The sequence below is a fragment of the Vigna radiata genome, chromosome 5 (genome assembly GCF_000741045.1).
Source record: "Vigna radiata var. radiata cultivar VC1973A chromosome 5, Vradiata_ver6, whole genome shotgun sequence".
In the NCBI taxonomy this organism is placed as follows: domain Eukaryota; kingdom Viridiplantae; phylum Streptophyta; class Magnoliopsida; order Fabales; family Fabaceae; genus Vigna; species Vigna radiata.
This window is the reverse complement of record NC_028355.1, coordinates 24,209,740-24,224,429: the sequence shown is the minus strand read 5'-3', so window position 1 is coordinate 24,224,429 and position 14,690 is coordinate 24,209,740. Positions and strand designations below refer to the sequence as shown.

At 30.4% G+C, this 14,690-nt stretch overlaps 4 protein-coding genes across 4 annotated transcripts; 3 read left to right on the top strand and 1 right to left on the bottom strand.

Moving 5' to 3' along the window:
* Positions 1-1,124: 1,124 nt before the first annotated feature.
* On the top strand, positions 1,125-1,868 carry LOC106761400 (auxin-responsive protein SAUR21). Its single transcript, XM_014644953.2, has one exon. It carries the CDS (start codon positions 1,370-1,372, stop codon positions 1,667-1,669), a length of 300 nt encoding a protein of 99 aa, XP_014500439.1. The 5' UTR covers positions 1,125-1,369; the 3' UTR covers positions 1,670-1,868.
* A 2,537-nt stretch (positions 1,869-4,405) lies between these two features.
* LOC106761147 (CDT1-like protein a, chloroplastic) lies at positions 4,406-7,792 on the bottom strand. Its single transcript, XM_014644662.2, has 7 exons — positions 7,478-7,792; positions 7,272-7,391; positions 6,702-6,939; positions 5,517-6,263; positions 4,971-5,166; positions 4,796-4,886; positions 4,406-4,694 (listed from the first exon to the last, which is right to left on the bottom strand). The coding sequence occupies exons 1-7, from the start codon at positions 7,762-7,764 to the stop codon at positions 4,637-4,639; spliced, it is 1,737 nt and encodes a 578-aa protein (XP_014500148.1). The 5' UTR covers positions 7,765-7,792; the 3' UTR covers positions 4,406-4,636.
* Positions 7,793-10,127: 2,335 nt separating this feature from the next.
* On the top strand, positions 10,128-10,654 carry LOC106761547 (auxin-responsive protein SAUR23-like). Its single transcript, XM_014645108.2, has one exon. The coding sequence runs from the start codon at positions 10,200-10,202 to the stop codon at positions 10,446-10,448; it is 249 nt and encodes an 82-aa protein (XP_014500594.1). The 5' UTR covers positions 10,128-10,199; the 3' UTR covers positions 10,449-10,654.
* Positions 10,655-13,460: 2,806 nt separating this feature from the next.
* LOC111241627 (auxin-induced protein 6B-like) lies at positions 13,461-14,073 on the top strand. The gene has a single exon (XM_022780316.1). The coding sequence runs from the start codon at positions 13,548-13,550 to the stop codon at positions 13,935-13,937; it is 390 nt and encodes a 129-aa protein (XP_022636037.1). The 5' UTR covers positions 13,461-13,547; the 3' UTR covers positions 13,938-14,073.
* The last annotated feature ends 617 nt before the right edge of the window (positions 14,074-14,690 follow it).

The following is a 14,690-nucleotide window of genomic DNA, read 5'->3' as shown; positions in this document are numbered from 1 at the left end:
ATGAATCCTTCAATGATTTTTAAAATAAAGGCATTTGATCCTTCAATATTTATAGAGTAAAAATTATAACCACAATAACTTCCTATAATATTCTATTACTGATGATTTGGATCAATAATGACATTCTCTTCTTCATTTTCTAAATCTTCCCTTAAACTAACGTCAATGTTAAGATTAACTGTCCGTAATAATTAAAATCAAAAGCAAACCACTTCAAATAAAAACATTCATCGTGAACTTTTCAAGAAATTAAGGAGCTTGCAACCAAAAAATAGTTATCTATCAGAAAAAAAAAAAAAAAGTAATATAAGAGAACTGGTTACGTGATTTCTGGAAGTACCTATTTCCGATCGAAAACATCATGCAATGTGAAATGGTATCAAGTGAATAGTGTTGCCCTAAGGTTGTGCTTCTGATTGAAAGCTAATATCGAGAAGGAATCTCATGATCGAAGGTATTTCTGAGTTCTAACATTGACATAATTGCTGGCTGTTAACTCATTTGCAGTCAATAACATTATTATGATCATTCATCTACATTCTCTGCATAATTGAGAGACCCACGCCCACATGCATGCACTCTGCATATTTATACGTGTCGTGCTTTTCGATGCTGATTTTCTTATCATCTTTAATGAAAAAGGACAGCTTTTAAATTATATTTTCCACTTCTTAATCATTGCCCGATTGTGATTATACATTTTATTCACAGTTCCACTTTCAATTGGTCAGAAATCATGTTCCAATTAGAAAACTGATATCAAAGTTGCTCTTCAGTTTGTAAAATATATAATATATTGTTTCAAATTTATAAAATATATATGATGGTTGATAATTTATTTCACAGATACTTATCAAGATCATGTGGTTGTTGACCATTCATATGGTGAGAAATTCTACTATATTATGATATCGTTTTTTATATATAGCTCTGAACAAAATGGAGTAAAAGCTTATATATGTGTGTCTGTGGTAGTACGGATGTGTGATTATGTTGCGCATTTAATATATAAATTACAGTGAGTGTTCCTAAGTTTTTGTGAAGTCAGTGTGTTGTTTTCAGTGTACGGCACGCTGTTTTGAACACAGTGGGGAGCTTAGCAGTTTCGTGTTGTGGCATGTGAGAGTTTTGTGGAATTTGATGAAGTGGGTCCCTTTATCTTGTGGCAGCATTCTCCAACTAGCACTTTGCACTCATCTTTCTCTGATCATCCTTTCTGGAAATGTATGGCTTCCCACTCTCTGCTGCAACACTCTAAACCATCACTATATATACACAAAAACTGAAGCCTCCTTACTCCAAAATCATTGCATCATCTTCACTTCAACATCTTCTTGTATTTACTTGGCATCAGATATCAGAGTTAATTATGGGTATTCGTCTGCCAATATTTATGGCTCTTCATGCGAACAAGATATTCAAGTGGCAGCAGCATCTGCATAACAGAAACCATTCGAACGTTCCAAAGGGTCACATAGCAGTGTATGTGGGAGAGGCTCAAAAGAAGAGGTTCGTGGTTCCGATATCTTACTTGAACCATCCTTCGTTTCTTGATTTGCTAAACCGAGCGCAGGAAGAGTTTGGCTACAATCATCCAATGGGAGGTCTCACCATCCCTTGCAAAGAAGAGGCTTTCATCTCTCTCACCTCTCAATTACGTTATTCCTGAAACTTTTCACTGTTTTTCATACTAACTTCATACGTCATAAGATGTATCTCATTGTATACTATAAACTTTGATTATATGTATTGACTGTTTCTGTCATTCATATGCTGCTTGTTCAATGTTGCAGCTTTCCTTTCTAGGCATCGTGTTCTTGTATATTATGTTAAGGATACTGATGATTAAACAGATTTTGCAGTAAAAACACTAATGATTTTAACCAGTAAATAAAATTTATATCTTTTTAAAAATTATATTATTTATTTATGATAATTGAATTCGATTAGAGTTTTATATTCAGCTGAATACTGAAATCTTGTTTGCATTGCTTGCACCAGTACATGTTTGCCGTCTTTTTGTATTTTAATCCTCGAGGCTCGAGCAATGCAAAATCTGTCCAATGTCATAGCCATCCAAACATATATATTATAGCCTTTTTAGTATAGATAAATATTTTAGCACATTTTCTCATGAAAATATTCTTATGGTCCACTTATGTACTAAATTTAGAAATAAAATAATATTAAAATTGTTTCTCGTTTTTTAATTGATCACATTATAATTAAGAGGAGATCAAGTTTCAATATGTATTATTTAATGAACTTTGTTATGTCTTGCATACACATATCTCGAGTTAAAATTTAAAAGTGTACTTCAATTTAGTTAAAATACATTGATATTGAGTTGTTTTCGAACTTAAATTTTAAAATAAAATACCTATATCTATTAATAATAATAATTACATTTTTAGTGACAAATTTATTACTGATTTTATCTTTATCAATTTACTATTTTATTCTTTAGATTTTTTTTATCTTTTTTTATAATTTTTTTTTGAGAATATATTTTTCATAAATTTAATAACACTTTTTATTTTAATAATAATCAGAAAAATTAATTTTTTTGTTATTATGATAATGTAAGAAATAGTTCTTAAAACCATTTTATCTAACTTTTCAATTTTCCCTTGCTTATTTTCGAAATTTAAAAGTTATCTACTACTTTTTTTCTATATTTTATTTTCCCTATTATTATTTACCTCTAAATTTTTTGTCAACACTCATTTTTTTCTTGGTTAGATAAGAGTTCGATTGACATGCTTCAATAGGGTTAATGAAATATAAAATACAGGCTTTAAATTTTTAATATGAATAAAATATTGGATTTTTAACTTGATGTAAAGATGTTCATGATACTCAATTTTATATTTCTTTAAATTTTGTCATATGATCTTCAAGGATTAATGTAATTTAAATTTTATTTATCATTTTTATTTTTTAATTAAATATAAAAAATAACGATTTATATAATAAAAATTAAAAAGTGGAAGAATTAGTGTAGAATGAAGAGAGTATTGTCTAATTAATTTAACAAATATTATATAATACACTTGTATTTACGATGAAAATAATATGAATTTTGATAAAAAAAATTGAGTTTTTTTCTTTATTAAAGTTTTTTTTGGAGTTCTTAATTTTAAGAATATATGACTTATTAATTACATTCTCATTCTTTTCTTTTTTTTTTTTAGTGTGATGTTAATATCTTTTTTCAAATAAATTGAATATAAGAAATATAAGAAATATAGCTTACTCTCATCAGACTTTTTCTTCTTCCATCGCCATGATTGCAGTCTTCAACGAACTAATAGCAAAAGGACTAAAAAAAGTTCATATCTCATAAGTTGAACTTTTATCAACTTTAGGCCATTTTTTTATCAGCAGAATTAAAATAGTAAATGAAATGAATGTTTTCTTAGAATTAATTTGGTCAGTAATTTGTTTATATAAAATTACATTTCATTAATAACAAAGTTCTAGGTAGATATTAATTAAATTGCAATTAATTTTGTTCTAAATAATACAAGCTAATAGCAACAATAATTAAATAATCGGATGAAAATAAATTTATTCTCATAGGTATTTTTGTTCTAAATAAGTTTTGATTTGTTCATAAATTCCTGCATTAATTTGTCACATACAATATCTTTGATCTTTTGTTTCATGTTTGTTTTGAAGAACCTTTATTTTTCTATATAATTTTTTATTTTATCTTTTAATATTCAAATTAATTGGTATTAATTTCACTTGTATCACCAAACCAACGTAAATTTTTATTTTATCTAATTAAATTATTTAAAAAAAATCATTTATAGAAATTTTTGTATTTCTATTTATTATTTATTTTTATTAATTGTTTAATTTTATTATATAAAGAAGTCTATTAATATAGAATGTTGAATTTTCTAAAAATTCTTATAGCTTTGATTTATTCATAAATTCCTGCATACTAGTTTAATTTTATTTAAAGAATTCTTGGTTTTTATATATAACATTTCTCTCTCAGTACTTTAATCCATTCTATATCTAACAAATTCGTTTAATTTTATTTAAAGAATTCTTGGTTTTTATATATAACATTTCTCTCTCAGTACTTTAATCCATTCTATATCTAACAAATTCTCTCTGATCACAAGAATACTTTCTGTAACATTTATTAACATTAAAAAAGAACAAATATTAAAATGATGGAATTTTAATGTGTAGTTATTTATTCTTTTATATAATTATTTTAACAATTGTTTGCAAAATTTGTTATTACTTACTATATAAAATTTATACCACTATTGTAACGCCCCCCGGGGCGTTACAACTATCACTTATAAACATGTATTTTTCAGATTAAATACTTGAATTTTGTTTTTCCTGTGATTTTTGATTATTATTTAATGAAAATAATTCCTAAACATTACACCTTAAATTATGATTATATATTGAATGTTTCCATCGATCTCACTCATTTACAAAATCACAGCCTCATCCACCAAAAAGATTATTATATATTAGACATCTAAAGCTAGCTACTCAATAAATACTATATCTACGCTACGACCACATGTGGATTTTCCAACACAGCAGTGACCTTAATACACACTTGCATAGGTATTTTCAATTAATTTGTCTTCTTCCTCAACTATGCCGCTTCTTCAAGAGATGCTCGAATGGCTTCAGGGTTCAACATTTTGTTTATGCTACAAAAAAACACATGCCATAAAATCAAAAACAAAGGAAAAGGCAAAGCTTGGTTAAAATAGTAAATTTCAAAGAAAGCGCCTAAACCAAAGGAACTTACAATAAGAGCAAATCCCCACTGGAGACCTGCTTCTCAGAAATCCATTCCGGTGCTAGTTCTTGCAACAAATCTAGCTGCTCTTCAACTTCACCTACAAATACGAACAAGAAAAGCTTTAGTTAGTGTAAAGAAAAATTATAAAATTGAAAATCCGTCCAACATAAAAGTGCCTTACTTATGTCAACAATATCACTGTGGTTTGAGATTATCTTGCTTACAAGCTCCATTTTAGTAATACAATTCCGCTGTCGAAGCAAGAGGCGAATCATGTCAAAGAGCTTAGGGAGGTTAGCTATAATTTTTTTCCGTTTCTTTGCTTGCGTGATAGCTGGGTCTCTTTCCTCCATTGCCATTCTTTCCTTTTCTCTAATCTGCAAGAGGCACAGTATATGTTGATCACATTAATGCAAAGGATCAAAGTAAACCTAAACACATTAGATCCAATATTATTGAAATGCACATAAATTACGCAAACTAAAATAAATGGGCAAACAAATATAAGTGGGCAAGCTAACAAAAGTGAGGCCGATTATACACGGCATTCATACTTAGTCACTGGTGAAAAACACTTTAGTTCTAGTTCATGGGACAAGAAAAATGGAACTAACGGGATGGCAATGTTTATTTAGTCCACTTTCAATAAGAAATTTAAAACCATAGGCTCCATTATTACCAAATAAATAAATAAATAAAAGTAGCACAACTAAAAGAAAAGGCATACCGATTGGATAAGTTTTCCTGGGAGGATCTCAAAAATATCATCATCTATTGGTAATCCACCGGCATTGTCTTCATTCACAACCTCATCATTCTTCACTGGGGTGTCAAATATCAATGATCTTGAGCGAGGTGGCCGCCTAGCTAACTTGTTCAAAGAACTTGTTGGGTGGTCATCTGGGCTCATAAGACATCTTTTGGGTGAACGCAAGGCAGGTGTGGCACTCATCAACCTAATTGGAGTAGAAACAAGTTTAGCTGGAGTTGACATGGCATCAGTCCTCTTGGGAGAAGCATCTTCGTTTTCTGTGTAGTCGACGGTTTTCCTTGGAGTGGCAGTGGGAGCGGGAGCACTGGATGATTCCAGAGAGGAACATATTGTTGAACAATTTTCACTGCTAGCTGCTTGTGAAGCCGACTTAGCTGGGGAGGGTTGTACCGAATCTACCTGAGAAATTTTCTGTACGGTATCTGCTAAATTTTGTTTAAATTTCAAAGAAAATCTTGCTCTAAAGGATGGAGCAATGTGAGAAGCTGCTGCCAGATGCTCATTAGGCAATTCAATTGATGTCTCTACAGGTGTAGACATCTTTTCATCTATGCTAGCAGACTCTACATTATTGACTATGTCATTATAGCGCATGCAGAGTGATAATTTTGTTGGGAGACGAGTTTCCAACGTGTCTAAAGTATTGACTTTCTTTGGGCCATTGAATGGCTCTGGCAAAGCTCCTTCTGGAATTTCATCACCCTACACATAGAAGTATATTTCAGACCAAATAAAATGTATAGAATAATTCTGATTGAGATATTACAAAGTAATTATTCTGATTGAGGTAGTAATTACCCATTATTAAAAGAATAATCCGGATTTGGTCAAAAGTAATTATTTTGATTGAGATAGTAATTGCTCATTACAAAAATCAGACTGGATTCATTAGAAATTATACTAATTTATGAACCCTGATTTTCCAAACGGAGCACAGGACTATTCCATTCGCATATCATAGGATTGCACACCTATAGTAATTTTGCATAATAACAATCACAATCATGAACAAAACTAGACAGCCAGAGAGTAATGCTTGGAGAAATAAAAATCAAGGCAAAATTGAATCATCTGTAATACGAAATGCTTGACAGTAAATCTTATTAAACAGTTATTCTAGATGGAATTAATGTGACCCACCTCAGGATGAGAGTCCCAAAATTCTATAAGCCGTGCGTGAAACAACTTCTTCAACGAAACTATCCCACGTTGATCAGGGGGCATCTTCGCATCAGACTCTACCGCCTCAGGGGCTAAAGAAATATGAATATCCGGCTTCATACAACTGGTCCGTTCATCATGCACTAGAAACTTCTTCAGAACAATAGCATCAGGCAAGATAAATTTCAACTGCGCTAGATGGCTGTGAGTAAACCTCCTAAATAACAAAAATACACAATTCTGTTATTGAACACTACTCCAGTATAGATAGTGCAGGATGAGACCTAGATCAAAACATTTAAAGTATCACCTTCTTGTTGAGGGTGAGATAGAATTTGTTATTGATTTTAGAATACTCAAATTAGGTTAGTGCACTCAGTAAGAAAATACCAAGTGATTACATAAGAAATTAATATCTTCACATGTGATATTTTTTGTAGTGTATGAGTGGGTTTGAGATCTGACCACGGAGTGTAGAAATAGAAATGTACAAATAAAAGATCAAACAGTGGTATTGATTGAAAGAAAAATAACCTAATCGATCGGTACCTGTCTGTTAAAGATTCAATTCTAGAACTGATTTCCGTAAAAGATGGCGTCTTCCCTTTCAGACGGAACATTGAAATTAAAGTGTCCAAGCGATCGAAGAACTGATCCAAAATTTCAAATCTGCAAACAAGCCATGAAACTCACAACTATAATCAGTATATATTTTTTAAATTATCCGAAATTTAAAAAATAAAAATGTAAATTACTTTTCGGGAAGCTTGGAGGGATCATCGTTAGTACTCTTGGATTTACTCGGAGAAGAAGACCGCTGTAAGATCTGCCTCCTCACATTCTTGCTTTGCGGCCGTGCCGACGTCGTTTCACCACGTCCCTTCCGATCCTGCAAACCCTTGCCAACTTTTTTTATGTCTGTGACAGAGAGCGCGACGCCGCGGTTGCGGTTCCGTTGCGACATTTTCTCCGGCGTCTTGGAACTGAATTGAACGTGGTTTGGCGATTGGACCTTGGCGCTTCGGAGATTGCTTTTCTTCATGGTCCTTGATGATTAGTGATTTGTGAAAGTGAAATGAAAAACTCAGGTTTTGTTTTCGCAGAAAAACTCTCTTATTACGTGAGCAACGTTGCTTCCCGCCAAAAAGAGACGTTGCTTCCCGCCAAAAAGAGACGTTACTTGCCCCCCCTACTACTTAGGCTTTTAAAACTAGGGAAAAAAACATTTAAACAATAAAGTGGAAATGAATTTTAATTTTTTAAAAAGATGATAAATATAATATCCATCTCTTATTCCATATTGAATGCCAAATTATAAAAAAAATTCACATCTCAATATTTGATGTTAATATTCTTCTTATATGGCTGTATTAAAAAGGTAAAGTGTTATTTTATTCTTTCACTACTGATCTTTAATTTTTGAACTACGATACTTTGGCAACCATCCAAATAAAACAATTATTTACCACTTTATTTTAATATACAGCAGTAAATATTAATAGTTTAATTTATAAAATAGAAAAATATATTAAAATATTAATATAGTTAGTTCTTCATTTCAAGGACTATCATGGTTAATTATAATTCTTGTTTTCTGGAATTTTTTTGTTTGGGTTCAGAATTAAAATTGTCCTTTTTATGGTAAAGTTATTATCGGATTGATTCTTCGTATTATGAGAATATTGGTGATATTTGTGAAGGTTATATAAGACTTTTTAATGATTATGTCGTATTTATATTAAAATTGTTATATATAAATTTAATAAATAATTATATTAATTTAAATAAAATATTACATTAATTTAATCAATGTATCAATTATCTATTTTTTATTATAATATAAGAAAAAGAAGATATTTATGATTACTTGTCAAAAGTTCTAAATGTTCGTTCCTTAGTCATTTCACATTCGATATTTATAGTTGTTTTCTTTTTTAATTATATTTATTTTACTTTATTTTTTATTAAAATTTATTTTTTCCAAAAATGGAAATACACTTATATATATATATATATATATATATATATATATATTTCATTTTTAATTTTATCATTTTATAAATTTTAATCATTTAATCATTTAATAAACTATTAAAAATAAGTTACATTAAAATACTAATAATTTTATACTTTTTTTATTTAATTTTAATTATTTGGTTATATAATAAAAATATATATTTTTAAATTAATATTATTTAAAAAGGTAATATTTATTTACTAACAACTTGTCTACATTTTCATATTAAAAATTGTCTGTCTAAATGATTGTTATTTTTTATTAGTTTATTTTATTTTTATATTGATTTACTGTAAAAAAAAAATATATTTAAACTCTATTATTTATTACCTAACAAATTATTATCATCAATCTAAAACGTTAATTATATATGTCTAAAGTTTAAATTGATTTTTAATGAATTTATTGCATGATATGATTTTATTAAAATTATTTTTAAAATATAATAATTTTTAAAATAAATAAATAATTACATTTTTTAATTTTGTTATGTATAACAGTATATAAAAGAGGAAAATATTAACAAATTTATTTTATTACATGTTTATTTTGTCGAGAAGTGTTTAAAAATTAGCTTTTTAATTATTTCATATGGATGATTTGATTTCTTATTTATATTTATTTTATTTTAATCGTGTTTATTTATTTGTTTTTCATTCTTAATTTTATTTTTTTATAATTTTTAGTAACTTGGTTATTTAATAAATTACTAAAAATAACTCATTATTAAAATATTAAATCTTTTTTGTATATTAAATTTTTTTATGATTTCTAATTGCTTGATCAATTAATAAAGTAGAATTCAAGTATCACTTTCGGATTTTTGTGCTTCACTTTATTCTGGAGGTCTTGGGAGGAACTGTTAGGTGGTTTTTAGGATTATATATGAATAGTACCCATAACTGGTTGTCTGATGCACCTTCTAAACCTTATATATGAAGTATTCTGGTAGGGAGACAAATCAACACAGTAACATTTAAGATGTCGTAGACATGTCTTGAAAAAAATAAGTCCATGACATTAAAATTTTCAGACTGGCATTAGGTTTCAAATGGAAATGGTGTTGGCTGTCTGTTGATGTTTGGTTTAGAGACGTTTAAGAAAGAATCATCTGATTTTTCATGCTGATGTCCCTCACTAGACCCCATTTGGCCATTGCCTCTTCATGAACATCATGAAGTCATTAATCTAAGATGTTTATAGATTTTGACAAAGATGTTTAACACAGAATCATGTGACCCTTTATGCCAATGTCTCCTACTAGACCCCATTCATGAATAATTTCTGTACCAAATCTATGACAAAGTTTCCTCCTTAGCTATATTATATATATATATATATATGCATAGGCTCATGGTTAGTCCCAAGCAATTCAAGTCTAAGGGTTCTCTAAGCATCAAACACTTTCTATTCAGTTCCTTTGAAATCACTGTTTTCACAACAAATAAGGATCAGACATAATGGGTTTCGGCTTCATCGGGTTTCAAAGGCGTGTGAAAATTCCAAAGGGCAGTGTAGCAGTGTATGTAGGAGAAAACCAGAAGAAGCGTTTTGTGGTTCCCATATCATACTTGAACCAACCTTCTTTCCAAGAGTTGCTGAGTCAAGCTGAGCAAGAATTTGGATTTGATCATCCAATGGGTGGCCTCACACTTCCTTGCAGAGAAGATGTCTTCCTTCAAGTCACTTCTCGCTTGCACAGGCGATAGACAGATTTCATACTCAAGTGTCAATAAGAATCAACTAATTGTTTCTGTAGAAATGAAAAAAATTTAAACATGTATATACTTTTTTCATCTTACAATTTTGTTCTCCCGGAAAGATATACTGTAAAAGAAAGCTATGAATACAAGATTATCAGAGGTTTTTTCTTCGCATAAATTATGAGATTGCTTTCTTTCAGCTGAACTTTTATTTTGGTTATACTATTTTTATTGTATTGTTAGAAACAAACGAGCTCTTTTGGAGTTTGAACATGAATTAGTGTTCGACTAATTATTCTGTCAGATGCAAAGAAAATCTTAAAGAACAACATTAAGAGCTTGATCATTAGTTATTATGACCTGTAGATTTTACACCTGCTAGATCATGGAAGAATTGTACACTATCGCTAATTTTAAATATTGAATCATTGACTACATTACATTATCACTAGTTTTGCGTAATTGCAGTCTTTTCAAGACAGCCCAGCAACAAGCCCTCCCATTGTCAACCAAGAGGATTATACCATAACAACTGATACAATCAAGAGAGCCAGCAAAAATAAATACAAAATCTTCTTTTTGTTGAATTTATGAAATTGATAGTTTGAGTTTTTTCTTCTATATAGTTAAATACTTGAAATTAGTAACTTCAAACAAATACATCCAAATCTTTAAAATTTAAAACTTAACGTCCCGTTAACTGAATAAACTATATTTAATTTCTTTTAATTTAAGAATTTGTACCATGAATTTAATGTTGATATAACGTATTATATATTAATTTTAAGATATATAACCACTCTGGACACGTGTTTGTACATTGGTGATTAGTCAATGGTTAAGCTATGTGGCGAGACAATAACACTTTGAGAATACTGCGACAAATCTAATAGAAAAATGAAAAAAAAAAAAAAAAAAAGTCAGGATATTGCCATTAGAAACGTTGTCTCCAATCACAATCATGTAACAGCTTCAAAGTAAATTTCATCTTTTATAGGTGGAATTTCAAGTACAGCTATAAGTTTCCCTATGAAAGAACAAAAGATTTGATATGTTTAGAGTTGTCTGAAACAATCAACATATATTTTTTAAATTATCGGATATTAAAAAATTTAAAATTCAAAATGATTTAAATTTAAATTTTGAAACATTCTCTTAATTTTCTTTCTTTTTGACACTACATTTTTCTATAATCATCTTGTTTTCATGTACAACACTTAAATTGAATTTAAAATTTTCTCTTTGACATCTGATATAAAGCGACCTAATAGACACTCTTTTGGAGGCATGATCGAAACGGTTAAAATGCAGAAAATACGATATATTACAGAAGTGATAGGTTCTCCAACATGTTCATCTTGAAGTGGTCCTTATGTCTGCACATCCTGAAGAATATTGGACCCAGTTGAATTGATCAATCTAACAAGCAATCACCATCCTTGACTAAGGCCTCCAAGACAATACCATGTGATCTCTTTTGAACCCTTGTTTCTTTGTATCCCACTTTAACACATCAAATGGCCCATCCACACCTTCATTATAACAACAAATTGTATCCACCTTAAACCTGACTTCATCTATATATATATATATATATATATATATATATAAATATACTAACCACTTCATCACAACAACACAACCCATTTCTCTCCCAAGAATCGAAGTTTATTACGATATACTTTTCTCTACAAGTTTTCTATCATCATTCTTACTTCGGAGTGTGAATTAAGAAAACATCATGGGTTTCCGATTACCTGGTACTAAACGAGCATCCAAGGGAGCTGAAATCCCAAAAGGTTTTTTTGCAGTCTATGTTGGACATAACAAAAGGCGGTTTGTGATTCCTATATCATTCTTGAACCAGCCTACTTTTCAGGATCTACTGAGTCAATCAGAAGAAGAATTTGGATATTCTCATCCAACGGGTGGTCTCACAATTCCTTGTAAGGAGGATGTCTTCCTGAATGTCACTTCTAGCTTCAATGGGCTATAGTTCATGCTAAAGGAGACTTACTAGAGTAGATGAGAAAAAAATTGTACAGGAGGATTTTTCATTTTTGTTTTCTTTACCTCTTCCACTAAGTGTGGAAAGATTTTAACCAGAAAGTAATGAAAAGAGATGGTTATCATATTTTTCCTTCTGTTAGATCTCATTCAATTTAAATATTTTAAGTACTTTTATATTGTATATTCAATTTAAAGCTTATACGCGTATAAACTTTTGAAGATACTGACCATACCTGACCTAATATAATGTTCTACTATAAAGTAGTTTATGTTGATCACAATAATAAAGTATATTTCCGTAGGATGAAATCAAGTGCTGATTCAGATTAGCCCGTTCATCAATCGTATGCTTATTTTAGAAATATGATATACTGCAGAAGTTGACTGTCATTTCTTCATCTGGACCTCAAAATTGAAGTTAGCTGTGTTAGGAAAAACCATCTGGTCTTTCACAGTCGTTCATGAATTAAATTGCTATTAGCTAATCAATTCTTTCATGCAAAAAGCAAAAGAATAATGAAACAACCATTATCAGTACAAGTTACATATTATTGAGATTAAAATTAATAGAAAATGAAGTACAGTTGTTGCCAGACTTTCATGAAAAGACTAGTTATATTAAGGTCAGTGGTGTATATTTAAGCCTTGTGGTTGCAATCATGTACCATTCTGCTTTGATTTTATGTACATAAAATTTGCATGTCAAACAAACAGTAATTGAGCTCTGGATAAAGATGCCGTGCTGGATCCTAATAATTACGATCCATTGCCATCAACTACCGTAGAACGCGTCACCAAGAGAGGTTTTATCAGCAATCTATATCTTAGAATTGAATTGCATTGTCAGTATGAAGAAAACACGTGACATGTCTGCTGCATGTCTACAAAGACAGTAAAATTGAACAAACATTAGACCTAAACATATTTTTTTATTTAACGTTGGTTGTGTATAAGCCATTGGTTCTGAAGTTGTGGTTTTCACTCTTAATGAACTTGTTCATAATTCATAGAGCCATCTGAGACATCACCATTTGATCTATCATCTCATGACCCCATCTTTTTATCATTTCTCCAGAAGTTTGAAGATAACCTAAAATGTATAAATATATTGTCTTCCTTCACAACACTCAACTCATTTGCAAACTCACCGCAAAACTTAGCTACGTAGTACTTATGAATTTTAGCTTGCTCTTTGAGACATTTGAAATGGGTTTCCGTTTCCCAGCAATTAGAAGGGCTTCATTTACTGGTAGCCAATCATCTTCAAAAGCTGTAAACATGGCAAAGGGATATTTTGCAGTGTCTGTGGGAGAGAGAATGAAACGGTTTGTGATCCCCATGTCATACTTGAACCAACCTTCATTTCAAGACTTGCTGAGTCAAGCAGAGGAAGAATTTGGATACAAACATCCAATGGGTGGTCTCACAATTCCTTGCACGGAAGATGTCTTTTTGCTTGTTATATCTAGCTTGAATGGGCTCTAAAGCTCAAAGTATAGAGGACTGACACAGATTAGTAGTGAGATTGTGTACAGCAGGCTTCTTTTAAGACTTTGCAAAGAATTTGTTTCGTTCTCTTTCTTTGGAAATTGTTACAAAAGTTGTTTATTAGAATGAAAAATTCAAGAACATATGTTTCCTACGTGTTTTTCTCTTTCACAAGCACAAAACCTTATTAAGTTACAATGTGTTGCATATACAATGTTAGAAAACCGTTTTAAATGCAAATAACTGAACAGCTACCAGGGAATAAAACTTACGTGAAATTTTTTTAACTCGTCTTTACCTGAACATATTGAAGTCAAAGTGGACAAAAGGGTATAATAATTTATCAAACCATAGAATAATGTCCTAGTGACCAATAAATGTTATTTGTGAAGCTTTGAAAGAGCTCATTGTGAAAGTAGAGCCATCAAAATACATCATAACCCACAAGTCAATCCGGTTCATCACGGGTTCAGATCGAGTTGGGTTTGAAAAAATTGAATTTTTTTTTTATGTGGGTCAGATTTCAACCCAACTCATTTAAACCCGGCTCATGCAGGTTGAACTCGTGGTAGGCCGGGTTGGCCCGCCAACCCATCTACCTAATTTTATTTTTTTAATTTATTATTTTACTTATGAAACCCTAAAAAGTAAAATACTCTCTTCACAACCAAAAAAGTAACCTCTACTGTCACAAATCACTCTCATGGAACTTGCTCTCATTTACGGTACTGTCACGTGCACTGAAATTCT